The sequence below is a fragment of the Symphodus melops genome (assembly GCF_947650265.1).
Source record: "Symphodus melops genome assembly, chromosome: 7".
Classification (NCBI taxonomy): Eukaryota; Metazoa; Chordata; class Actinopteri; order Labriformes; family Labridae; genus Symphodus; species Symphodus melops.
The window spans coordinates 28,657,041-28,684,897 of record NC_136697.1 but is presented as its reverse complement, the minus strand read 5'-3'; the positions used below and the strand labels follow the sequence as shown (position 1 = coordinate 28,684,897).

The following is a 27,857-nucleotide window of genomic DNA, read 5'->3' as shown; positions in this document are numbered from 1 at the left end:
AGGTTGAGCGCTGGTCATTTCAGTTGACAGAGAACTGTGTGTGGGATCATTGGGGAGGCGGTGAATCAGCAGAAGTGTATTAAAACTGTTTGTGAGTCTGGGATAGAACCCCCAGTGACTGGCCGCAGTTGTCATTAGGACTGCTGTAGAAGCTTGCCAGTTAGGACTCCAAATAGGGCATTGCGTCTATTCATTTTCTGCTGTTCACGTGTATATAGTGTTTTCTGTTGTGTGTTAACTTGGACAGAAGTTCTGTTCCTTAAGTTCAAGGACAAATATTTAGAGATATATATATTTTTTTTTTATTCCATTCATTGCACCTCCTTTTTCTTTTCTCTAACTGGTTCAGAGAGTGGAAAGGGGAAAGGTAGGGTTTCTTCTTCTACCCTGTTACCGGTATTTTGAGCAACACCTTTAGCTCTCCCTGGTAAACCTGTGAGTAGGTGTGTGTGTGTGGGAGGAGTTTTTGGATGTGTGTGTGAGTGCTGTGCTGAGTAGATGTGTGTGTGTGTGTGCTGTTGATGTCTGTTGATGTGTGTGTTTGTGTGCTGTGTGGTAAATCATGTGTGTGAAGGCCTGTGTAATTATTTTGTTTGAGTGTGATTGATAAATAGAATTTTAGTGTTATTAAATAGGCAATAATAGTGGAACATTTACTGAAGGAGAGGAGAAAATCTTTTATAACTCTTCTAAAAGGTTTAAAATAGATGAACTATACATTTGCATAGTTAAAAGGAGGAGTTCCTTTTTAACTGCTAGAAGATTCATTTTGGGTTTTGGCTGTTGATTGGAAGAGTGGGGCTCTGGTCTGTGTGCTTGTTGACTCTGTGCACTGGGTTGATCAGTATCTTTAAAGGAGAGAATAGATAGGGTGTTTTACAGGAGAGAATAGGCCCCACCCTTTCTTAGCCCATTCAGTATCACCCCACAGTCCTCACTGTTGTTGCTTTGTTTTTATGTAGTTAAATGTGTTCATGTTTTATAGTGTTTCTCTTGTTGTTATATAGACATATTATATAGCTAAATTTAAGCATTGATTGATTCAAGGAGCATAGGAAATGAGGTAGCTGTCGTAGATCACTAGTACTTATTTGCATGCATCTATTATGCAAACAACCCATTCTGACTTTGTTTTTTACATTCTTAAAATAGAAAACCAAAAATGACTTTATTTTGGCCCCAGAGCTTCATTTACACTTCGTAATATGTTCACCTTGCTGACATTTCAACTATTTCTAGACTGTTTACGAGTGATGTTTAAAGAATTAGACTGGAAATTTAACTGACATCAATGACAAACTGTACACAAAAATGAAGTCAACTTAGATGGTGCTACACTTGTTGGCATGTTCTTGATATGAGGTTGTACTGGGGGGGGGGGGGGGGGCGCTTCAGTTCAAACAAGCAGTCCTAGTAGCAGGCCTCCCAGAATCAGTAAAAGCAAAACTAGTTGAAATGCCTGGTTTTAATAGTGTATTGCTCACCAGATGGGAGATACACGTCTTACATCACTTACGCTCACATAAACAACAGCAAACAGCAGATGATAGAGTTAATAAAACTTAGAGCTGCACCTCCTAAAGATGCAGCTTCAAGAGGCAGAAGCTACTTTATGATGCATCTAAATACGTTCTGGTGTTTCATCTAGAGCAACCATATGTACAGCAGTCGTATCACTCTTATGGGAGGAGTACAGGGTACAATTTCAATCTGTACAGGTGTGGTTACAGGAGATATGGTGGACTTGGCTGGTGTGGGTTTTCTCCAGGTCCACAGAATCAAGGATGTTTTTATTGTGGGACACTCGACCACTGGGCCAGACACCGCCCAGGACAAGTGGGCTGCTCCGGCCCTCCCTCACAGGGCCCTCTGAAGCAGCAAGCAGCATGGTTCTTATCAGTACCTGACTCCTAATGGACAAGGAGCCACCCAGGTGTGACAGCAGCCTGGTTAAATGTCAAGGGTCATCCAGAGTGCTTTAAGGGAGAGGGTTTGGCAGAGCCCCTCCTCACAAAGACTGTTGAATTCATGCAGCTCTATGGTTGACACAAGACTATGTTACTCCACTCTCACTGGTGATGTTTCACAACCTGCAATCTTCATCGCAATGTGTTCCAGTAGTGGAGTTCACGGGTACACCAACGACTATTCCCAGAGACACTTGAAAAAAGGGACATTCTTGCTTTTTACAACTTTTGGAAAACTTGGGTGCAGTCCATCCAGCCTTTAGTCCCTCCAAAAGACCTGTACCACGTCACTTTAAATTACATTCGTACTCCCAACTTTGTGTATCATGATGCTTTTGAAGCATGTTGTTAACTCTCACTGGTGTATTACCTCTCTCTGTATTCTTATGGGCCCAGAGCGTGTTGTAGCTGCTGTTCATTTGACCTCTAACACAGAATGGTTTTAATTCTCTGATTATTTTACTCCATTCTTTTTAGATGTTTCTGAAAAAGGGGGTGTTGTTAATGCGGCCCTTTTTCAGAAAAAAGGGGGATATAGACGGGCATTGATGCACAATATATGCAGTGGCTGTTGTAAAAGCTCTTGTAAAGACAACACATAGTGTGACTTTCTTCATCCTTATCTAAAGCATTCACCGTGACAAATCTCAGACAAACAAAGTTGTAAATAGTTTTGTTCCATCCTCACACTGTTTACACTGCAGAAGGCATGAACATAGTTGACTAAATGAACCTTTACTTCTCACATCTGTGAAGAACAAGTCCAGAAATATGTAAAACTAAGGGCTAATTTGTCAAATGTATTTCTTGCTCATTTAGAGGTGAGAACGTTTTTTACAGATGTCTGTTGTTTTAGACATCCAGAGAAACTGTACCACTTACCTCTGACTAAACTGGAAAAGTAAAACGATTCTCATCATCACAAAAAGTAAAACTAGATATAGCATTGAAAGCAGCAAAAGGTGACATAGATAGACACTTTAATGATCCTAAAGGAAGAATTTAAAGGTAATAGTGAGTGAAAGAAGGTGAAAGAAAGTTAAAGTGGTTCAGATGAACCTGTTGGTGGATGTGAGAAAGCGGATGTGAGGATGCAGTTAGAAGGATGTTTGTGAAAGTGCAGAAAGAAGGAATTAAGGAAGTGATGAGAAAGAGTTCAGGAAGTGATGAGACAGATGAAGGTGAGAGAGATTGGAGACAGAGAGATTGAGAGGAGATTTTATGTCTATTTATATTTTGTTTTTGTAAATGGGGTACAAAACAATATGTTTGCAGGATACATCTTTGTAAATATTTTCCTTCAATGAATAACAAAAAAAGAGAGACAGTAATAAGTAACTTTTACTTACAGTAGATTTTCAATTAGCTAGTTTTTACTTTCATTTGAGTGCATGTTTAGACTGACTTTGAGTATTTTAGTAAAATATGAATAAATAACAGTACCTTTATTTGTAAGAATATTTTAGTTCTCTTTATACCTCTGACTGAGGGTCATTTGAGATTTAAATGGCCTGTAGAGATGGTGTGAAAGACTGATGGTAGCACACTAAGATCTGCTGGTCTGATTACTTCTCTCAAGATGTTTTTTGTGTTTTTAACTTTAAGCCACAAGTAGCTTCTCTTTCTATATGTATAATATGATAATAATAATAATAAATTAATACTCATTTTTTGTTTAATGATTATTATGACATGTTTAAGAATGGATCAGGACAGTTTTGTTTTGTTTTGTATTTTTTTCTCTTTTTGTTCTCATTTTCTCTTGTGCTATCTTTCTCTTAGGATTCAGAGGCAGGCGCAGTGATCTCGCAAGTTCTCAATATCTTCACCTCTCCAACACCATTGAAATTCCTTGACTTCAATGGCAACATGTGTTTAACAGACGTAAATGATTAATTCCTTTAATGCAGGTAGATTTCACCACTACCAGACCAGATGACTGGACTACACAACCCCAGGATGTGAGTGGTAATAAAATGAAGCCCACCATTGTAAAATTCTCAGTTTGCAGATGAATAAAGGATTATCTTATCTTACCTTATTCAGTTTGTCAGGGCTTATTGCCCTTGATTGCATGTTAATGCTCAGGCCTTGTTATTCAGGAACTTAACATTGATGCTTATGAAGAAGACTCTTTTATATTGACCTCATGTTTAATGAGGTCAAAAGGGGGAGTTGATAGAATATTAGGCCTTTTTCTGCTTATAATCAAAGTGTTTACTGCAATAAAGTTTCATCACCCGGTCCAAAGGAAAGGTTTGATATTTACAGTTTGAATGATGTTCACTTACATTTATATTATACCAGTTATTTTATCATGTTTTATTCCAGGTTTGTGTGTTAATAAAATTGTCATACTTTTCAGTAAGGTGTTTGTGTGAAGAGGGCTTGTAGGAGTGAATGCACATTCCAACATGTGTTTGATGTGGCCCTTTAAACTGAATCACTCACCAACTCAAACATAGGTTTAGTTTATGGCCCTGAACAGTTAATTACTCACCCACTTTTATAGGTTCAGTGGGCCTTGATAGTTAATCAATTAAATGGTTTGTTGCTTAAAAGGAATTGGTTACTAGACTAGATGTCTGCTTGTGATAAGAAACAGGCCAGGCAGGATGTGTCTTCCCCTACAGAAGGTGGAAGGATTCGGGAATATGATGCACCAATGAGAGAAGGGGAACCACTCATCTGAAGACGCATAATTTGGAAGTTGCCCCAATCGCAGGAAGGAAACCGCACATTCTTGAATGCATTATTTGGTTAGATAATCTCTGTCTAGTGTATAAAAGGGTTCAGGGAAAGATAGTCGGGGCTTAGACTTCATGAACTGATCCAGCATCTGTCTGTTGTCAGGGACACGTAGTGTTGAACCCAGAGACTCTGTAACTTCTATTCTTGATTCATCAGGTTAATAAACTCTGTTAACCTGAAAGAGACGCCTCCAGTCATTCCTCTCATCCCATCAAAAGAATGCGCAGAGAGATTTGAGGTAATTCTTTAGAGGAGTCAGATTTCTATAAACAACATAGGAAAAGTGTTAAATAGCAACTTTTATCCTTCATAGGCTCAAAGCCTTTGTGGTGTGAGGGGCTTTTTAGAGAAAAGTTGCCTACCTCAGTGGACAATTAACATCTATTTAAAAAAACAGTCAGAAATGATTTGTAAAGTCTTAAGAACATTTATTGAACAATCAAAAAGCTAAAAATCAATCAAAACACAAATCAATAAAGCAAAATATAAAAATGAAGATTAAAACTTTGAACCCGAGTTTGTGGACACTTCAGTTTTGTTCAAAGATTTCAGTCTCAGAGACAAAGTCCCAAAAAGTGAATTTTAAGAATCAGAGTGACGTGGAGTCTTTTAGTGAGAGTAAAAAAAGCCTCCTGATCATCGTATCAAAGTCTTTTACAACCAAACTGTCTCTTTGTCCAAAACCTTGAAAAAAACATCAACGATGCAGCTGCATCAACTTCAGAATTTGCAGAACTTATCAAATGACAGGTTTGAATCACCATCGGTTCAGGATTATATAAAAGATGCAAACATGAATAATATGTGAAAGCAATAAAAAGCAGACATGATTATACGATAAACAGATTAAATGGTAATAAATGAAAGAAACTCAAATATGGTAAAAACAAATTCAAGAATTACAAATAACTTTATGATCTTTAAACACCCAAAAATAATAATTATGTTAAAATAAGAAGGAAAAATCACAAATTCAATACCAAAGTTTTCTGAGCTTATAAAGCTGCAGACTTGTTGACACAGGTTTTAATGTTTTTCAGAAATGACATGATGGTTCTAGTGAAGAAAGTGGTCGGACATTTAAATTGGACTCTTGATTTCATACATATTTGTAATTGTCCCTTTTTCTTGGTTATAAAGGAAATGTTCATTTATAGTTGTACTCAGGATATGGTGCACACAGCCTGACCTCACAGCTGAGAAGGCACCTTACAGTCAGACACAATGAAAAGAAGAAGCTGACCAAGCAGGTGCACAAGGTTTATCAGATGACGGCTTCTTCATGTCTTTCTAAGCTCATCCTCTTCACTTCCTCAGTCTCTTTGCATTTTTTATTTTTTCTACTTTTTTGCACATTATTTCTTAGCATCCTTTAACTATTTTTATTTTCCTCTTCAGTTCCTCCAGCTTCCTCTCGACCATCTGAAAGTTCCTCCAGCTCTTTGTGCATTTGTTCTACTATCTCTTTAAGGATTCTCTCTTTCTGCTCTTGAATCTTCCTCTCTACCATCTGAAACAACTCATTGGTGTAATGGTTTCCTCCGTTCACTTCTATTATTTTTCTGATCTTGTTGAGCAGCTCTCTCCTCTGAGATTCATCAGAGAACCTGTTGTTAAAAACTTGGTACTGGCCCTTACATTTGGCTATAAGATCCTGCAGGTTTGTGTTTTCACTCAAGATCTCCTCAGTAGGTTTGCCTTCGAGCCTGTAACCCCGGGTAAAGAGAACCATGCAGTATTTGTCTGCGTCCTCTCCAAAGATTTTCTGAATCTCCTCCACCGACTTCATTTCTTCTTCTGTGAATCGACCCAGTTCGATGACAATCAGAAAGACATGGGGTCCAGGAGAAGCATAAGTAATACACTGGGCGATATTTCTACGTGTCGTCTCTTCATCAGTACGAGTGTTAAACAGCTCTGGAGTGTTGATGACAGAAACCTTCTGTCCGTCCACCTCACCAGACTCCTTAGAGCACTGCCTGGTCATAGAGATTTCAGATACTTTCTTTCCCAGGATGGTGTTTCCTAATAAGCTCTTCTCAAGTCCGCTCCTCCCCACCATCACGATCCGGATCTCTTCGTTATTGTAAATGGTTGGTTCTGATAGAAATAAAAAGAACAACATTAAGGGCTATTGGTGTATATTTGATCTTCTCCAGTTATTTTGTTTTCTTGTTTTTTAAGAAGCAGATTTAGGATTCAAGAATAAATCTAGTCTGATCGCTTTAATCCTGTTGGATTAACTTGGAACAAACGAGTCCAGAGGAAATTATCTGTGGAGCTCTTAATGATTATTTACTATTTCTATTTTTTATACTTTAAAAACTTTACAAACTAAGTCAACAGAGCAACAACATCCAGGATCTTCTAAATATTTCAGGGCTCAAAGACTAAAAACATGAACTTTACTGAGTGCAAATAAAGCTGTTAGCAGTCTGAAGTATCGCTAACACTTTAAATTAATGTCATGATATTCACCCTGAGCTTGTTCTTACTTCTTAGCATGTTCATTAGTATCATACGTGTTATTGAGAGCTTTATAGTAGAGCCCGATCCATGAATTGGGTCGATCATGTGACTGTCACTGAAATATTGAGGTTTATTCAATTAACATTCATTATTTGTTTTTATATAGTTTTTTAAATAATTATTTCTTTCCATAAAAGCTTTTGTTCAACTTTAACAAAAAGCTTGTCTTCATTATAAATCTTGATGTGTTTTATTACCTCATGAAAAGATCAATGCAATAAATGTCAGTTTATCTATTTGTATCCATAAAGACTGAAAATAGATAAAAGATATCAACCAAATATATCAGGAATATTTTCTCCTTATAAACAGTTTTGGCATCGGCCCCCAAAAACCTCAAATCAGTCGAGGCCGACTTTAGACCATTTAAAGCTAATAGGCCTCTATCTATGAGTTTGTCCTGATTAGCTCCTAAATACTACTTATTATAAGAAAGGTGGGAAGGAAGGAAGGAAGGAAGGAAGGGAGGAAGGAAGGAAGGGAGGAAGAAAGGAAGGAAGGGAGGAAGAAAGGAAGGGAGGAAGGACGAAAGGGAGGGAGGAAGGAAGAAAGGAAGGAAGGGAGGAAGGGAGGGAGGAAGGGAGGGAGGGAGGAAGGGAGGAAGGAAGAAAGGAAGGGAGGAAGGAAGGGAGGGAGGGAGGAAGGAAGGAAGGAAAGGGTTGTAGGTGAATTATAATCTTAATATGCTTTTGCTTACTTTTCCCTTATAAGGGCATACTCCACTTTATTCTGTCTATTAGGTCTCATATCGTATCCATCACATCACTACAGTCACATTATTCTTTGTTTATACAGAGCTAGTACATATTTAGTCTGTTCTATTATCTGCCATTATCACTTTATTATTTAGTATCTGCATGTAGACTTGTAGTTATATATTATATTTACACTCTAATTAATGTACTATAGTTCTATAGTTTAGTCTGTTCATTGCATATATGCATCATGTCTGACATGCACTACAGTTCTGTTTACATCTGTTTCAATAGTCTACTGCATGTCTGTTTACATCATGTCTGTTTACATCTGTTTACATCATGTCTGTTTACATCATGTCTGTTTACATCATGTCTGTTTACATCTGTTTACATCATGTCTGTTTACATCATGTCTGTTTACATCACGTCTGTTTACATCTGTTTACATGCATGTCCTTTGACTGTCCTCTGAATCTAACTCTGTGACTTGTGTTTTTTAACTTGTGCTAACATCTAGACACTTTACTCTCTGCTCTTCCTTCGATCTAACTTTAACTTTGCACTAACACTCTGACACTTATTCTTCTTTGACACTTTATTCTTTGTTTATCTTGGTTAAATGTTTTTGTTGTTATTTGCTGCTCTGTGAGCCCTTGAATTGCCCCCCGGGGACAAATAAAGTTTTTTGAATTGAATTGAATTAAGCAGAGCACATTAAGATCATAATTCATGTTGAACATCTTCCTAACTTTTTATCAATAAGCCGTCATTAGGAGGGTATTTAGGAAACTGCTTTATTTATACAGACAAACTAAATTCTGTTATAATTTAAAGGTGCCATATGTAACGTTCAAAAATACTGCGTTTGTAGTGACACCACATGGCCGTCAGGTGAACTGCACCAGTGACCTGCTGCTCGCTCGTCCTATGTCCTTGTACGTACACAAACAAGCATCAACATCGCCCCTGAAACACTGGATGTTTATCAGCATATTATGTCCAGAGGAGGTCAGAGGTCAGACACGTCAGAGTCTGTGTGTCTCATTCTGCCTGACAGCAGGAGTGTGCGCTGAGTGTGTTCGCCTGTGAGAGCTCTGAGGACGGATGGAAATGTGTGGAAGGCGGCCTCTGGCTGTGCAGGTGAAAACTGAGATCATGTGATTAGTTTGTAGTTTGAACTGTTGATTTCTGTGAGCTGAGTGGAGTGAGGAGGACGATGAGAAGGCAGATACAACTAGAACTGCAAATGGTGATGAAGGGCCCGAAGCACGCCGTGCATGTTGGGGTGTGTTGTGTGTTGGCCACGCCCTTTTATGTAAAATCTTGGTTTCACATAACTTTGGATCTTCAACATGTCAAGAACAGACTGACAATAAGTTTGTGATGATCTGATAGTGTGCCTCAGGGAAATACATTCAAATAAGTATCCTGTGAAACGCTAATTTGAAGCATTTTTCTTGCAGTCAAAAAATATGGCGGACTGTAATGTTTTGAATATCATTGTGAGTGATTTTATGTAGGTGCTGACATGGTTAACTCATAAACATTGTCATATATGTCAGAAAAGAAAACCTCTATGTGGAGGCATTTTGGAATGGTTGAAAGGGGTACGCCGTGACATCAAAGTTTGAACGCTGTGGCCACGCCCTTTGATGAAATAATGTGCAGAGCACAAGTTGAGATCTTCAACATGTCTCGAACACACTGACACTGAGTTTACGATCATTGACTGAACCCCTCAGACAAGTTCGTTCAAATAGGTAACCTGTGAAATGCTAATTTGAAGCATTTTTCTTGCTTTCAAAAAACTTTGTGGACTTCCTGTAATGTTTTGACTTTCATTGTGAGGGATTTTATGAAGGTCCTGACACGGTTAATGTGCAGAAATAATGCCACTGAGCCATGTAGCCACACCCACTGATTATACCCACATGACAAGTTTTACTTTCTTACTGTGATCATGTGTGTGACGTTTGGTGAGTCTACGACTATATTAAGCCCCTCAAGAAAGTACTTCCTGTTTGCGGAGAACGACATGTCTGTATTGGGAAAGTGTTTGACGTTTGAGCTTGAAATGGTCGTATGGCCTCGGTGTTAGGACGGTCCACACCCCTTTAGAGGAGGATACCATGTACTTTGTAGCTGTAGCTAGTGCTAACTCAGAAGCAGTGACTTCCTATTGTCAACAGATGGTGCTGTGAGTAATACAGAAATTTGAAGAGTGGCGGAAGAATGAAAACACTCTTAAGGGATACAATAGGATCATTCACACTTGGTTTACCTTCAGGTTGTACAGGAGAGGTTTTAATGGCTCCGCTGACCTGATTGGCTGGTCCAACACCTACAGAGGTCACTGCTCTGCACCTGATCATATACTCTGTGTTTGGACTCAGATCACCCACTGTGACCTCTCCAGGTTTTGATGCCGTCTGTTGTTTCCATCCTTCCTCTCCACTGACACAGTACTCAACAGAGTAGGAGGTGACGCTCTCTGATCCAAACTTTGGTGGATCAATCTTCAGTGTCAGACTGTTGTGGTTTACGTGTCTGACTGTGACTGTTTCAGGCTTTGAAGGCAGCTCAAAGTTCTCATTGTCAAGAAAGCTGTCTTTATAAAGGTAGATGCTCGAACCTTTCTGTGTCTCATTTGTTATTCCAACTGCCATGAACTTAATGTTCTTGTTCTCCTGGTTGGCCTCTGCAAAGTCACTGAAGAGCTTTGCTTTTTTCCTCGTTGATTTGGCTACTTCTCTGGAAGCGTACCATTGTTCCTTCTCTACATCCTGAGTCTGTGGATCTTCAGGGTTTTCTGGTTTTTGTCTTAAGTAGTCTGACAAAGCTGAGAGGTACGGTTCATTGATTCCCAGTGAGGTGAAAACAAAACACACAGCATGCTCTGCTCCTAGACTTTCTTTGTAAAGGTCATTCTGAGATGGTACAACCTTTGTGTTCTTCATCATCTCTGTTAAAGACAATAATGTGTCGATCTCTCTCTCTTTACAATCCATCCACTCATTCAGGTTTTCACTGTTGAATGGAGAAGAATGTATTTTCCTCAGGACATCTGCGAGCACAGCCTCCTCTTCTCCTCCTCCTCGGATCGATGGAAGTTTCTTTGCCAGAGTTTTTTGGAATTCCAGTTTGAACTCAGAGCACCTACTTTTAAAAGTTTTAATCTTTTTGCTGATCTGTGGGAACTGATGTGCTGTGGTGGTTCTCAGTGCATCGTTACACCTCATTTCCAGCTCAATGAGGTCCTCCAGGACACTCTGTGATTCTTGAACTAAACCTTCACTTATCTGACGTACGAGTTTAGCAGCAGTAGAATCTAACATTGTCAGAGGCAGCAGCCAGACCTTCATTGGTACTGAGTTTTCTCCATTGGCTCCCAGCAGTTTAGGCAGACTTTGATAGACTTGTACTGCTTCCTGAAATGATGTTGGCATATTCTGAGGAGAAAAGTCTCCAATGAAAGTGCAGGAGAACTTGTCAACACCAGCTTTGTCCTGTTCATCCATTTTCAGTGAAGCATCACCCTCGATAGAAAGGCAAGGAATTTTCTTGATCACTATCTTCAAGTTTCCCTCAATGTGTTGTTGATCTTCTTTTTGAGAAACTTCATGGTCAAAGACAAAGAAGGCTTGTGCCCCATAAAGAATCGCTGTGACTACGTGTGTTGCTAAACCTTTCTCAAAAACATGCTGGTGCTTCATATTTCCTGGTCCAAGATGATCCATCGACAGTTCCTGGACCTTAGTAGTTGCTTTGTACTTCAGTGTTACTCTGGCTTGGTTTTTGGAAGTCTTGCTGTTGTTCATGTATTTGGCTGATCCACCAACCTCTACAAGTCCCCCCAAGAAACTTGCCTTCAGTGATGCTTTAACATCGAGTGCAGAGGATTTATCCTCAATAGATTCAGAGGCAACAATCTCAAATTCATTATATTTCTGTGATCGTTCTCGAACATGATTCATCAGGTCATCACTGTCCCACAGGGTGATTCCTGCAAAAGAAGAAGCAACAATCAAGTTCAGCTTTTAGGACAGTATAACAGGACTAGCAGTTAGGACCCAGTGTTTCCCCAACCATTAAATTAGTGGCCAATGTCAACAATTTCCCCCCCAGACCCCCTTTGATGGTCAACTTAATTTTATTTAATTTTACTTTCTATATAGCAACAGATCAAAACAGAAGTTATTTAAGAATACCTTTCCAATAGAACAGGTATGTACCTTGTCCTTTTATTAAACAAACTAAATATCCTTGTGTCGATTGATTAAGTTAACTTTCATTTGTCAAAGGGACCATATACAATATTAAACATTTGATGTATTGCACCAGAGTTAGCTTAGAGCTAGCTTACATCTGTCTCTACATGGTCACATGTTTACAATTATCCTCTGCTCTCTGCATCGTGTAAGGAGGAGTTTCACCCTGATACACGCACACAGGTGAGCAGACTCACCAGCAGACGAGAGCAAAACATAGAAAATATAAAGAGCCAATGAGGCAGGAGTTTGAGTTGTGTGTGTAGTTGTGTCTCACTGATGCCCATGCAGTAATATAAAGAGCGTAACAACCATCAGCTAATACAGTCAGCTTAGTTGACTTCAGACTTTTCTGTGTGTGTCACTCTGCTGTCACTCTGGGGATGCACTGTGGGCATGATGCAGGGGTGATGATCAGGGGGCGCTCAGATACGAGAGATAAAGCAACAAAAGCTAAGCTGGACAGGAAATTACAATATCAAATAATTATTCAGTTGTTATATTGGCTGCTGTCATTAAAAGAAATACATGAACACCATCCTTTAAGTGTCTGGATGGTTCCCCCCCCCCCCGCCAGAACTATATACTGTATTTAAGGGAAACACTGGGACAACATACATGGAAATGTTATTGGATGATATTATTTAATCATTATATCATTTAAATCTCAGTCTACAGTACCAGGCACGAGTAAGTCTTTGCGGCAGTCGTACAACATCCCGAGGCCGAAAGGCCGACCGAGAGCCGCCACCTCCATCGTCTCACCGGCTTCAGAGGCCATTCCTTGGTCTTAACTGCACAAAATGGAAAACAGCACGTTAAGATTGTTTGGGACATCATTTATACCTTGAAGTGTTCCATATTATCTGGCAAACCAAAAGAAACACCAGAATTTTGTTTAATTTAATATTTTTGTCAGCATTAAAAAAATGACTACAGGAAAATAGTTGGGTTTTTTTTTTAATCACCACAGCACAGATCTTATTGGACCATTTAAAGTGGAAATCTATTTCATCACTCGAGGTGGCCGATATATGAAAAACATCTATATATCACACCTTTTTTTTCACAGAGATCTTAAAACAATGTTTGTCAAACAGATCATCAGCAAGAAGTAACGCTCATTCTTGGAAAGTTCAAAACATCTAAAGACTCTTTAGAAACAACCTGACCCACCTGAGCAAATGTACTGAAACACTGCCTGTGATTTTTCAATTCAAGCAGGACGCTGAGACAGCAATAAATGAATGAAAAGACACGGAGGATGACCACAAAGATTTACAAAGCTGCCACATAGAGACATAACAACTAGAATCAAGAAAACTGCCAAAATCATTCATAATAATGGAGCTTTGGTTGTGCATTTCCTCAGTAATTAACACTACGTGTCTGCAAGATGCATAAAACCACTCGGGGAAGAGTAGAGCTGTATGGTGATAAGAAACACCAGAGAACTGTACACAACAATGGTGAAAAGTTTGGAAACCAACTTAATAGATAAAGTCCTTAACTACCCACATCTGTATGATGTTTTGTTGTTGTTAAACTGCAACAAACATGCGTGCCTCAATAACTGTTGAGAGATTGTTTGTTCATAAGTCGACGTGGAAGCTTTTAGAAACAAGTTTGAGAACGTTACATCCGTGCTCGGTGGAAAATGATGGATAAACGGAGTAAGGACAGTGATGATGGGTTGTTTTGTCCACCCGTAATCAGATGTGTTTGTTTACTTATGCAAATCAATGTTTTCTACTTCTGTGTTTGACACGGTCTGATGTTGTGTTCCCTTGTGAGCTCCCTCTAGAGGTAACACACGTTGTGCAACTGCAAGTATGTGAACGTTAATCTTCTCGACGCAGCCGTTTGTTTACATGTATGTGAAGTTCAACAGCAAGTGTATTTGAGTCTTTACTAATAACTTTGAGTAAAAGTGAGCCAGAGCGTGCGGATGTGGCTCAGTTGGTGGGATCAGTCATCTCTGAACCAGAAGTCAAAGGTCAAAAGTCAAAGGTGTCTTACAGAAAATACAGAAACAGAGAGGATGAAGAGAAATACACAGACAGCGAGGATGAAGACAAACTACTTCATTGGAACTGCTGATTAAATTTGATGGGTTGAGAACTGGAGAATGAACAGTACCAATTAATTTATATGGCTGCTAAATTATCAACACAACAAGGAGTGTCTGGATTTTGACCTATGTGCAAGGTGTGACAATAACTGTTTATTGACTCTCCTTTGTCCTGATGCCATACAGTGTCATTAACTTTAATATGTAACTAGACAAGGGATAAGAACAGTTATCTGTTAGAACACAGACAAGAAGGGTGTGGAGGTCTGATTACTTCAGCAAACAGATATCCACATATAAATCCAGATTTCTTATTGTTCTGGTTTCTAGTTGTTGTGTCAGTATAATTCAGCAGGATTTAGAGGCACACAGGAAACATGTCCTGCTTTGAGCAAAAAAAGGTGTAACATTGGATGAAATGCAATCTAGGGACCCTTCAGATATCACCTCAATGAATCTTTTTGTTAAAACCTAAAGTCAGCCACTGTGCATGAACATGGACAAGTCTTCCTAAATCATTGTCAGACAACAGCCAGGGAGCTTGAAGACAGTAAATCTGACACACATACTTTCTAACTTGGATTGTCTTCTTGGTCACTAAAGAAGTATAAACAGATAATTTAACTTTACACAGATGACACTCAGTTATATCTTCTTGTCACTTAAACTGATTCTTAAGTGTAGTTTGCTCACTAAATTGCTTTGAAGACATAAGGTGTGGTTTGCCTAAAATCTAACATTGATAAGAATGAGACATTTGGATTTAGCAGACACAATCTCACAGATGTTTGAATGGAAAACAACATTAACGTCATTTAATCTAAATAAAATGCAGCAGACATTCAGGAGTATTTACATTCCAAATCTAAAATGTTAAAGCCCAACACAAGAACTATCTAAGGTTTGATTGGGCCAACAGCTGACCTGTAGGAAATCATGGATTTCTGTAACTTGATCGACACCTACCTTTCTGTTGAAGCAGTATTTCTGAGGCCGGCTGCGCCCTCAAAGGTCCGTGCAGCTCCAACAGATGTTCAACAAAGTTTTGTGCATCAGAAAGCTATCGCAACTCTGGACCTGCAGAGAGAAGAAAAGGCAAACTTCATGGAACCTGAAAACACGATATTTGGTTCAATAGAACAGTTGAACTCTACTTATTCTGCTCTGTGTGGAACTTAGAGACAAATAAAAAAACATATCAGTGTACTTACAGTAGAAAGGTGTGTGATCCTCTGAAGATGTTCTACGATTTCTGCCTTTTTATTGGCTCTGAGGATCAAACTCCACCTGATCTTTAATCAGTGTAATAAAAGACGAGACACCAGCTGATTTCTCAGAAATGGTTTGACTTGTAGTCACTCTGACGTTGGAAATGAATAATGCACAAAAAACATATATATATTCCAATCCTGCTCAAATTTTATGACATAAATCTTTCCAAAGTGAAAAGGTCAGAGCCTGTAGGTGAGGATCAGGGCTGTAATGTTGGGGTTGGCTGGTGAGTGTTATTCAGGTGATGTTGGTAAGAACACCAGTGAAGCAGTTTTCTTCCTCTTTGGGACTTGACTTTTGCTCTACACTCGTTCTGCACCTGTGATCAGCTGACTTATATTCTCTTTTATTTAGCTCTAGTCACTCACTGTGAGAATAGCACTCTTTTGTAGGATTTGTTTTATTTTGTAATCTCTGTGTTTAATCAATTGTGTTATTATAAAATAAAAGGAAACCTTCCATTGTAAGGACTTTCCAACAAAAACCCTTTTCCTTTTAGATCTTATATTTTTCTCTTGTTGGACCACGACGGACCAAAGGGATAGAAGACTAAGGTAAGAAGCTTTTTGTCCCCATTGTTCCAATACCAGAGAGGAAAACATAGACTGGGGAGGGACACTCTGCTTTAAAGTGGTTAGGACCCACTAGGGTGTGAGAGACCCAAGGAGAGTCCCCTCCAGGTAACGGCTGTGAAGGAGGCCTTTCCAGTATTAACAGCCTATGATCTGACCATAGAGGGGAATGACTTCAACACTGTAATAACTCAATAACTTTAAAGGTATAAAAGCTGAATAAACTGTGGATTTCTTTAACCGCTCCTAATAACCAATAGTGATGTTCTAGTTCAAGGCAGCAGCGATATCTTTATGAAAGGCAGTTATTGGTCCTCCTGACGAGATTCACACTCGGCCCAGACCGACCAATCAAAGTGAGGCAGGGTCGAGGCTTCAAGGTAAAGTAGTACATAAGAGCAACAAACTAGGATATTAAAATAATTCCTAAAAACGCCAACTGCTGAGCCGAGATCCGCGCGCTCTCGCAACATGTCCAGTACTGTTAGCATATTCTAGCCTCATCTGTTATTCGGTAACGATCCCTTAATCTACTAATTTAGTGAGGGATGATCCACTAACATGCTTTAATTCACATGTTAATGGGTTTAGATATGATGATAATAATAATAATAATACTATCCAATATGATTGTTTAAACGTCTTACCACTGAAAAGTGGATCACAAACTGTCCACTCCGCTCCACTCATTGTTGTAACTGTCTCTTTAAACTGCACTGGAATCAACACCTAATAAAACAACATTTCTCCAATCATAGAGCTCTCTCTTTTTGTGTCTGTGAATGGATTTACAGTTTTCTCTCCTCAGACTTCCTTTTTCTCTTTTGTATGTTTCTCTCACACAGACTGTCACCATGCTGTCTTTACAGAGACCTGAGTATAGACTTGTTTGTCTTGCGAGTGTAGAACTCTGTCATGTCTAGACCCGGACTACATCTGTGTATTAATTAGATATCATTTATAAATCTCTGCCAGGTCTGGAGATCTTAGTGCATGTCCAATGAGCCTCTGCTTCCAGAGGTATATGGCACCCTCTTGTGGTGGTTTTATTTATAGGACATGTTTTGGGTTGTTTAACAGGTGATAATGACTTTTATTGATTTCACCACATTTTCCTGAGGAAGATCTCAGAGAGCTGTGTTAAATTGAATTGGGAGTTGTACAGTGTACTTACCTTTTTTCTCAAAATATATGCAACAATACAACAAAATACAAATGTAAACAAAATGTGCTCACAGAAAAATCAGTCAATATTACAGTGTCAGTTATTACAGTAAGAAACAAAAAGTAGTCCAAGTTAAATAAACCGTTTCATACAGCAGATATTTCATTAATCAATATAGACGTGAATATTTTCATCTCTCAAGAAGAAAAATACATTTCATAATAAATTTGGTGTTTATTCTGTATCATTATATCTACTAGGTGAACATAGGAGATCTTTAAATGTCCTAAATAAAATTTGAAATCATATTAAATCATCGTAACCTACCTGTAAAGTAGCTCAGAGCTCAGTGGTAATGGACAGAGTCTCTCTCTGTCCCCTGTAGTGTATCAAACTGTATGCAAATGGTAGAAGTATCCGAGTGCTGTACTCCAGGTAATATCCATAGCTGTGATCCTTGTCCTTGGACTTGAAAGGTGATAGTCTGGTCAAAGGCCTCTGAACATCAATTCCATTCAATTTCACTCTTGGGGTAAGGATTCGATTCAGAATTGATTTTTGATTTAAAGCAATACTGGACTCATTGATCCAAGGATTCAAAGTCTATGTATGCATTAGTTCATGCTCCAGGTTTGCCAACCCTTAAAATACAAACAATTTGAATGACAGATTGAGAAAACATAATGAAATGAGTATTTATTCATTTCATTATAGAAACTGTTAGATAGGTTGTATCTTTTATCAGGGTCACTTTGGAGTCTCCGCTGTGATGGTGATGAGCTGTACTGGGTTTTACTCAGAGCTGTTCCTAATACTCGGCACTAAATCCGACCAGATAAGTGTTTGACCCATCATCGCTCCATTAACACAGCAGAGCTGGAAGGGTTCTACTTTATTCAAAGTGTGTGCCTTCACCATAGACTGTAAATATTAATGTTTGAAGCCTGAGTGTCCACCTGCATTGATCTCATTTGTTCCAGACTGAAGGTTGTCGCTTGGCTTTCACTGGCTCCGCTGTGCAGCGTCTCAGCTCTGTCAGTCCGCAGCCACCTGTAGCAGATACACAAAGCTTATTGTTGTCGGATGCTGGAGCACAGGAATGAATCACAGAACAGATCAAGCAGGTTTGGCTTTGGCTGTTCAGATCAATGACTGTATGTTCTTTGTTATTCTGATTTATACCACATACATCGTGTTATCATACGCTGTCCAGACTGTACAGTAATCTATAATTACAGCACGCTCTACATATCTGGTGGAAGTTCTGGGTAACTCACTGAATATACAAATTAAGAACATCTCTCAGTAACTCAGGACCGTTCACATGACGTTACAGTTTAGCTTTGATCACAATTTCTCCTTGTCAAAAACAGTTTCAAAATGAATAATATTGAAAGTACAGGTAAAAATATTGTGTAACATTACAGCTCTTATTAGAGGCACAAATAAGCAGTATTAACAAGTACATTTAAATGTAAAATGAAGTTAGTTTACCTGTTTGATGGGCATCATCGTCAATGTCTGGAACTGGTGTTGTAGCATCAGCAACTCCTGCGTTTCTATTTGGTATTTATCTTTTTCACTTCTATTTTTCTGATGTTGCTGGTGTTGATTTCTAATTAAGTTTAGCAGCAGCGCTACAAGCATCACTATAGTGCTCATAATTCTAATAAATCAAATTCTGACATTTTTTGATAGTTTGTTTTGCCTTTATGCCTTTTTGTTTAACATAGTTTAGTTTATAATTTAGATCTTATAGTAAGAAACCACACAAAGTAATAAAAGATAAAGATTAAATCAACTGTTTTAAACAGCAAATAGGCTATTTCATATACTGTATCAATACAGATGTGAATCTTTTAATCTCTCAGGGGAAAATAATGTGTTTAATGATGAATCAGATGTTTATTCTGTATCTTTATGCCACATGGTGACTGTAGGACATATTTAAATGTACCAAATAATATTTTACATTATATTTAATTATCTTTACTTACCTTTAAAGTAGCTCAGGGCTCAGTGGAGTCCCTCTCTGTCCTCTGCAGGGAGTCAAACAATATGCAAATGAGGCGAAATTTCCTCCCTTTTAAACGTCATTGACAGCTCATTTTACTGACCAAACACAACAACAAAAGTCCTGTACATGTTAAAAACAACTTACCACTTGTTTTTTTATCATGTTTGAGGCAGAAAATATCCCAACTGAAGAAGCTAGCTTAAACATCAAAGAGGGAGAGAATGACAGAACGTCTGTCCGACTTTCGGCGGGAGTTTTGCTGCCTTCAAGGTCTCCTCGGAAACATCGGACGTCCCTGCTGTACAGCCGTAATGACGCATTCAAGTCCTCTGGATGAAAAAACAGCAGCAAACATGGACGCTAGGAGTAAGCTTTTATGTTTTCGTTGCTGAAATTTCACTCTGTGACGTGGCTGCTGCATGTTTCCTTCATTTCTGATCACAGAGGAAGATAATGCTCACTCATTTAAATAAACATTGTTGAAAAAGGTTTTGGTATTAATACTTTACATTTAATAACTCTGGACATAATTACAAATCGTGACCTTCATATTTTTAATGCACACACACACACACACACACACACACACACACACAAACAGGCAAACTCTCTCATATTAACGGGATTTGTGTAAAAAAAAAAAACCTGATTAAACATGAGCAGTGACAATATGACTCTACAGCCTGAAGGCAACAGACAACATGCTCACAAAGTTTTTTTTTTTATCACTTAAACATTTTCAGTCAAACGTCAAAGTATAGCAGCTGAAATGTGACAGGACATCATTACTCTGATATGAAAACAACGATCTCTAAACGTCTCCTCCTTCTCTGAGCACTCATAACTTCTTGATTTGAATCTGCTGTAAATGACCGCAGTATCATGTGGTGTAACACTTCTTCCTAGCAGGCAGTTCGTCAGAGGCAGCCCGGGCCCAAATTCGGGCTAAAAATTGTCCAGTGTGTAGCAATCCAAAGTTTATGTTAACTTTCCTCAAATAAGTTTTTATCAAGCAGCAGTAATGTCCAAATGTCCAACTTTACAGCTGCAGTTCCTCCAGTGTCCACTAGAGTCTGTCTCCTGCAGTGAGTCAGTCTCCAGAGAGCTCTATGTTAAAATGACCAACTTTCCAGCTGCAGTTCCTCCAGTGTCCACTAGAGTCTGTCCCCTGCAGTAAGTCAGTCTCCATAGAGCTCTATGTTAAAATGTCCACCTTTACAGCTGCAGTTCCACCAGTGTCCACTAGAGTCTGTCTCCTGCAGTGAGTCAGACCCGATAGAACAGTTTGGGTACCTGGTAGCTATCTGCGTCTGTGAAAGCCAAAACCGGCTTATTAGCATGTTCACTGTCAGATTTTTAAAACTTCTTCGGCCGGAGCGAGTTAAATATGGCCCAAAGACATTTTGATGTTCAAGGGGGCAAAAAACTGTTTGTGAGCCACTGATGTAACCTATGTATAAAAGGCTCAGACTGTTAGCCATGTTCGGGTTCATAGGTCGCGCTCCTCCTGCATGTTGATGATGTCAGCAGGAGGGGCCTGTGCTGCATTGCATTCTGGGAGTTGTATTTGATTCAGATCAGTTTAAAAAACATTTTCTGCTTTTTCTCGGTCAAGAAGGAAACTTTCACATTTCTACAACATGACCTAATTTAACTCCAGATTCATGTTTCTACAGGTAAAGTTTCCCTTTAAAGTCAGTAGACGTTTACCGTGGTGTGAAAGGTCAACACTTACCTCCTGAGGTCCACGCCGCCTCCTTAAGACAGGCTCAAAGCCTTTGTGGTGTGAGGGGCTTTTTACAGAAAAGTTGCCTACCTCAGTGGACAATTAACATCTATTAAAAAAATCAGTCAATTATTTAAGTTTTAAGAACATTTATTGAAAAATCAAACAGGTAAAAATCTGACAAAGTCTTTTAAAATTCAAACACAAATCATGAAAGTAAAATATAAAAATGAAGGTAAAAAATAAAAGATTAAAACTTTGAACCCGAGTTTGTGGACACTTTAGTCCTAAAAAGTGAATTTTAAGAATCAGAGTGACGTGGAGTCTTTTAGTGAGAGTAAAAAAAGCCTCCTGATCATCGTATCAAAGTCTTTTAAAACCAAACTGTCTCTTTGTCCAAAACCTTGAAAAAAACATCAACGATGCAGCTGCATCAACTTCAGAATTTGCAGAACTTATCAAATGACAGGTTTGAATCACCATCGGTTCAGGATTATATAAAAGATGCAAACATGAATAATATGTGAAAGCAATAAAAAGCAGACATGATTATACGATAAACAGATTAAATGGTAATAAATGAAACAAACTCAAACATGGTAAAAACAAATTCAAGAATTACAAATAACTTTATGATCTTTAAACACCCCAAAATAATAATTACGTTAAAATAAGAAGGAAAAATCACAAATTCAATACCAAAGTTTTCTGAGCTTATAAAGCTGCAGACTTGTTGACACAGGTTTTAATGTTTTTCAGAAATGACATGATGGTTCTAGTGAAGAAAGTGGTCGGACATTTAAATTGGACTCTTGATTTCATACATATTTGTAATTGTCCTTTTTTCTTGGTTATAAAGGAAATGTTCATTTATAGTTGTACTCAGGATATGGTGCACACAGCCTGACCTCACAGCTGAGAAGGCACCTTACAGTCAGACACAATGAAAAGAAGAAGCTGACCAAGCAGGTGCACAAGGTTTATCAGATGACGGCTTCTTCATGTCTTTCTAAGCTCATCCTCTTCACTTCCTCAGTCTCTTTGCTTTTTTTATTTTTTCTCCTTTTTTGCACATTATTTCTTTGCTTCCTTTAACTTTTACTCATATTTTTATTTCCTCATCCGTTCCTCCAGCTCTTTGTGCATTTGTTGTTTTTTCTCTTTCTGCTCTTGAATCTTCTTCCTCTCTGCCATCTGAAACAACTCATTGGTGTAATGGTTTCCTCCGTTCATTTCTATTATTTTTCTGATCTTGTTGAGCAGCTCTCTCCTCTGAGAATCATCAGAGAACCAGTTGTTAAAAACTTGGTACTGGCCCTTACATTTGGCTACAAGCTCATGCAGGTTTCTGTTTCTACTCAAGAACTCCTCAATACCTTCGCGCAGGTGACCCTGGGTAAAGAGAATCATGCAGTATTTGTCTGCGTCCTCTCCAAAGATTTTCTGAATCTCTTGCACTGACTTCATTTCTTCTCCTGTGAAACCTTCCAGTGTGATGACAATCAGAAAGACATGGGGTCCAGGAGAAGCATAAGTAATACACTGGGTGATATTTTCATGTGTCGTCTCTTCATCAGTACGAGTGTTAAACAGCTGTGGAGTGTCGATGACAGAAACCTTCTGTCTGTCCACCTCACCAGACTCCTTAGAGCACTGCTTGATCACAGAGGCGATGTTAAATACTTTCTTTCCCAGGATGTCGTTTCCTGAGTAGCCCTTCTCAACTCCGCTCTTCCCCACCATCACGATCCGGATCTCTTCGTTATTGTAAATGGTTGGTTCTGATAGAAATAAAAAAAAGAACAACATTAAGGGCTATTGGTGTATATTTGATCTTATCCAGTTATTTTGTTTTCTTGTTTTTTAAGAACCAGATTTAGGATTCAAGAATAAATCTAGTCTGATCGCTTTAATCCTGTTGGATTAACTTGGAACAAACGAGTCCAGAGGAAATGATCTGTGGAGCTCTTAATGATTATTTACTATTTCTATTTTTTATACTTTAAAAACTTTACAAACTAAGTCAACAGAGCAACAACATCCAGGATCTTCTAAATATTTCAGGGCTCAAAGACTAAAAACATGAACTTTACTGAGTGCAAATAAAGCTGTTAGCAGTCTGAAGTATCGCTAACACTTTAAATTAATGTCATGATATTCACCCTGAGCTTGTTCTTAGTTCTTAGCATGTTCATTAGTATCATACGTGTTATTGAGAGCTTTATAGTAGAGCCCGATCCATGAATTGGGCCGATCATGTGACTTGATGAAGGATGTTGGAGAACGGATTTTATGTAGGTCCTGACATGGTTAGCATATCTAAAAATGTTCATGCATGGCAGAATAAAACCTCTTGAGGGGGGGCCTTTGAAAGAATTTCATTAGTGTACACTGAGACATCAACGTTTGACGGTATGCTGTGGCCACGCCCTTTAATGAAGAATCTTGGTTTCACATAACTTTGGATCGTAAACATGTCAAGAACAGACTGAAAATAAGTTTGTGATGATCTGATAGTGTGCCTCAGGGAAATACATTCAAATAAGTATACTGTGAAACCTGAATTTGAAGCATTTTCCTTGATTTAAAAAAATATGGCAGACTTCCTGTAAGGTTTTGAATATAGGTGTAAGAAGATTTTATTTAGGTGCTGACATGGTTAACTCATAAACATTGTCAGGCATGTAGGACAAAAAAACCTCTATGGGGAGGCATTTTGGAAAGGTTGAAAGGGGTACGCAGAGACATCAAAGTTTGTAGGTCGTGGTCACGCCCTTTGATGAAAAAACGTGCAGAGCACAAGTTGAGATCTTCAACATGTCTCGAACACACTGACGCTGAGTTTACGATCATCGTGTTTGACGTTTGAGCTTGAAAAGGTCGTGTGGCCTCAGTGTTAGGACGGTCCACACCCCTTTAGAGGAGGATACAATGTACTTTGTAGCTGTAGCTAGTGCTAATTCAGAAGCAGTGACTTCCTATTGTCAACAGATGGCGCTGTGAGTAATACAGAAATTTGAAGAGTGGCGGAAGAATGAAAACACTCTTAAGGGATACAATAGGATCATTCACACTTGGTTTACCTTCAGGTTGTACAGGAGAGGTTTTAATGGCTCCGCTGACCTGATTGGCTGGTCCAACACCTACAGAGGTCACTGCTCTGCACCTGATCATATACTCTGTGTTTGGACTCAGATCACCCACTGTGACCTCTCCAGGTTTTGATGCTGTCTGTTGTTTCCATCCTTCCTCTCCACTGACACAGTATTCAACAGAGTAGGAGGTGACGCTCTCTGATCCAAACTTTGGTGGATCAATCTTCAGTGTCACACTGTTGTGGTTTATGTCTCTGACTGTGACTGTTTCAGGCTTTGAAGGCGGCTCAAAGTTCTCATTGTCAAGAAAGCCGTCTTTATAAAGGTAGATGCTCGAACCTTTCTGTGTCTCATTTGTTATTCCGACTGCCATGAACTTAATGTTCTTGTTCTCCTGGTTGGCCTCTGCAAAGTCACTGAAGAGCTTTGCTTTTTCCCTCATTGTTTTGACTACTTCTCTGGAAGCGTACCATTGTTCCTTCTCTACATCCTGAGTCTGTGGATCTTGAGGGTTTTCTGGTTTTTGTCTTAAGTAGTCTGACAAAGCTGAGAGGTACGGTTCATTGATTCCCAGTGAGGTGAAAACAAAACACACAGCATGCTCTGCTCTTAGACTTTCTTTGTAAAGGTCATTCTCAGATGGTACAACCTTTGTGTTCTTCATCATCTCTGTTAAAGACAATAATGTGTCCATCTCTCTCTCTTTACAATCCATCCACTCATTCAGGTTTTTGCTGTTGAATGGAGAAGAATGTATTTTCCTTAGGACATCTGCGAGCACAGCCTCCTCTTCTCCTCCTCCTCGGATCGATGGAAGTTTCTTTGCCAGTGTTTGTTGGAATTCCAGTTTGAACTCAGAGCACCTACTTTTAAAAGTTTTAATCTTTTGGCTGATCTGTGGGAACTGCTGTGCTGTGGTGGTTCTCAGTGCATCGTTACACCTCATTTCCAGCTCACTGAGGTCCTCCAGGACACTCTGTGATTCTTGAACTAAACCTTCACTTATCTGACGTGCGAGTTTAGCAGCAGTAGAATCTAACATTGTCAGAGGCAGCAGCCAGACCTTCATTGGTACTGCGTTTTCTCCATTGGCTCCCAGCAGTTTAGGCAGACTTTGGTAGACCTGTACTGCTTCTTGAAAGGATGTCGGAGTTTTCTCAAGAGAAAAGTCTCCAATGAAACTGCAGGAGAACTTGTCAACACTAGCTTTGTCCTTGTCATCAATTTTCAGTGAACCGTCACCCTCGATAGCAATTTGAGGAATTTTATTGATCGCTAGCTTCAAGTTTCCTTCAACGTCTTGTTGATCTTCTTTATGAGAAACTTGACGGTCAAAGACAAAGAAAGCTTGTGCCCCATAAAGAATCGCTGTGACTACATGTGTCGCTAAACATTTCTCAAAAACATTCTGGTGCTTCATATTTCCTGTTGCAAGATGATTCATCGACAGTTCCTGGACCTTTGTAGTTGCTTTGTAGTTCAGTGTTACTCTGGCTTGGTTTTTGGAAGTCTTACTGTTGTTCAGGTATTTGGCTGATCCACCAACCTCTACAAGTCCCCCCAAGAAACTTGCCTTCAATGATGCTTTAACATCAAGTGCAGAGGATTTATCCTCAATAGATTCAGAGGCAACTATCTTAAAATCACTAAAGGGCTTTGGCCGTTCTCCAAGATGCTTCTTCAGGTCATCGTGGTCCCACAGGGTCATTCCTGCAAAAGAAGAAGCAATCATCAGTACAACATCCATGGGAATGGTATTTGATGAAGTGATTCAATGATTTGAGAGGAAAAGATTATTGAATTTAAATCTCAGTACTACAGTACCAGGCACGAGTTGGTCTTTGCGGCAGTCGTACAACATCCCGAGGCCGAAAGGTCGACCGAGAGCCGCCACCTCCATCGTCTCACCGGCTTCAGAGGCCATTACTTGGTCTTAACTGCACAACATGGAAAACAGGCTGTTAAGATTGTTTGGTACACCATCAATCAATCAATCAATCAATCCTTTATTCATCTCGCAAACAAGTTTGTGCAGGGAGGGCACTGGTCTGTTGGACTTGGACTTGTTTCTTCCCCAACATCAGAAATGGAAAAAAGAAAGGGTAGGAATGGGGCTGATGCTGCTACAACGCCTTAATTTCCTCATTGGGGATCAATAAAGTTATATCTTATCTTGTCTTAAGTACTTTTATTTAATCATCTTTTAATGCAATATATTTGCTGTGAAACAAGTTAATTAAGTCTGATAGAGTCTAAGTCGAGGTTCAGATGTCAGAGATCGAGGCGTACTCACATTAAACTTGATCACTGAAGAGGTTCAGATAAACTTTCCTCTGTGAGCTCTGTCACGTACGCCGACCTGCTGTTGTTGTCTGTCAGAGTGAGAGCAAGAAGAAGGAGGAAGAGGAGGAGGCCTCATGTTCAGGATGTGTTAGATTTGTGTGCTGAGCTCTGATATGCTGACTGGTTTAATTGAGTTAAAACCAGATTGTAAGAAAGCTGTCGTTGAGGAAGTTTAATAAAGAAATGAATCTAGAGGACCTAACCAGCCCTGCCTTTAAAAGAAGAAAGTGTGGAGCAATTTGTGAAATTATTTCTTAACAAACAGATATAGTCAAAACACAATGGGACTGGGACTTGGGCCCCTCACTTTAAATCAGCATTGGAATGCAATTCTTAAACAAGTTCACTCTTCATCTCTTGAGTGTTAAAGAGTTTCAGATGAACTTTCCTGTTTGACCTCTATCTCGTACGCTGACCTGCTATTGTCTGTCAGAGTGAGAGTAAGAAGGAGGAAGATGAAGTGGTCTCATGTTCAGGATGTGTTAGATTTGTGTGCTGAGCTCTGATATGCTGACTGGTTTAATTGTGTTAAAACCAGATTGTAAGAAAGTCGTCATTGAGGAAGTTAAAAAAAGAAGTGAATCTACAGTACCTAACCAGCAGCAGACAATTTAAAATTGTGCACCGTCTTCACTTTACAGAAGTTAGGTTGGCTAAGATCTACCCAAATCTGGACCCCACATGTGATAAATGTAAATCAGCACCAGCCACCTTGATTCATATTTTTTGGCTTTGTCCTTCTTTGCATGAATCTAGAGAATTAACACAAATAATTTCAATTATTAGACAATGAACATTAAAATTTAAAATGAAATTCTAGTCATTTTTTATGAGGGTGGTTGTCTGAAAGGCAAACCACACTACTACTATTGTAAATATTAATATTATTTGTCTTATTATATCCTCAAAACGGGCCACGCTACTCCTCCCACAGCGTTTGCGCCACACACAAGAAAGGTATCAAAACGACCGCCTCGGCCCCAAAAAGTGTGCTATTTCTTTGTGGAAACCTCAGGCACACGGTTTGAACACAAATCGAGTTTAAGTGACAAAAACTTGGCCAAAATTTGCCCCATTCAAAAGTAGATGGCAAAATTTGAAATCCTCGAGTGTAACTGCCAAAAACTTCAGTTTTGGAGACATATTTGTAAATCGCCATCTTGAAGTCATTGTTGCTCACATATATAAACAAAATACATCAAAATAAAGCTCTGAGTGTCCTCTCACTCATAAAGCAAAAAATAAAGACATAAAATGTTCCAGTCTCACAGGGGAGGAATTTGTTTGACAGTCACCACATACACACACAATGGCCTCTCACTCTAACTGACCTCCAGAATTTCACAGTTTTCACTCATGTTTTAAAATTGCGACTGTGGTCCC

The 27,857-nt window shown here is 39.0% G+C and overlaps 3 protein-coding genes across 8 annotated transcripts in view; all 3 read right to left on the bottom strand.

Moving 5' to 3' along the window:
* Positions 1–20,816, bottom strand: part of LOC306827321 (cytolytic toxin-alpha-like) — an 83,363-nt gene extending 62,547 nt beyond the window's left edge. For 3 of the 5 annotated variants that reach the window (XM_079349041.1, XM_079349042.1, XM_079349043.1), the window contains exons 1-2: positions 19,455–20,443; positions 19,291–19,332 (exon numbers count right to left, since the gene is read on the bottom strand). The gene's annotated coding sequence lies outside the window, so the exon portion shown is untranslated. Of the gene's footprint in view, positions 1–19,290; positions 19,333–19,454 lie in introns of all 5 variants that reach the window. The other 2 variants (XM_079349044.1, XM_079349040.1) reach the window with 2 other exon arrangements.
* LOC306827324 (cytolytic toxin-alpha-like) lies at positions 5,126–26,509 on the bottom strand. Of its 2 annotated transcripts, XM_079349049.1 has the most exons (4): positions 26,425–26,509; positions 12,895–13,007; positions 10,227–11,948; positions 5,126–6,818 (listed from the first exon to the last, which is right to left on the bottom strand). In XM_079349049.1, the coding sequence occupies exons 2-4, from the start codon at positions 12,992–12,994 to the stop codon at positions 6,091–6,093; spliced, it is 2,550 nt and encodes an 849-aa protein (XP_079205175.1). In that variant the 5' UTR covers positions 12,995–13,007; positions 26,425–26,509; the 3' UTR covers positions 5,126–6,090. The 2 variants fall into 2 exon arrangements, with proteins under 2 accessions (XP_079205175.1, XP_079205176.1); XM_079349050.1 differs by lacking the exons at positions 12,895–13,007; positions 26,425–26,509 and adding an exon at positions 25,956–26,346.
* Positions 22,144–27,857, bottom strand: part of LOC306827327 (cytolytic toxin-alpha-like) — a 44,580-nt gene continuing 38,866 nt past the window's right edge. Inside the window, exon 3 of the mRNA XM_079349055.1 lies at positions 22,144–22,817. Within this exon, the coding sequence (XP_079205181.1) occupies positions 22,147–22,817 (671 nt within the window). The 3' untranslated portion in view covers positions 22,144–22,146. The remainder of the gene's footprint in view (positions 22,818–27,857) is intronic.

Bases quoted from the DNA above. Each gene is read 5' to 3' on its own strand.
- LOC306827324 (XM_079349049.1), bottom strand. From the start codon at position 12,994: ATGGCCTCTGAAGCCGGTGAGACGATGGAGGTGGCGGCTCTCGGTCGG. The intron at 11,949-12,894 runs GTACTGTAGACT...CTTCTTTTGCAG, and splicing joins CAAAGACTTACTCGTGCCTG to GAATCACCCTGTGGGACAGT. The intron at 6,819-10,226 runs GTAAACCAAGTG...TATTTCTATCAG, and splicing joins CTCTCCTGTACAACCTGAAG to AACCAACCATTTACAATAAC.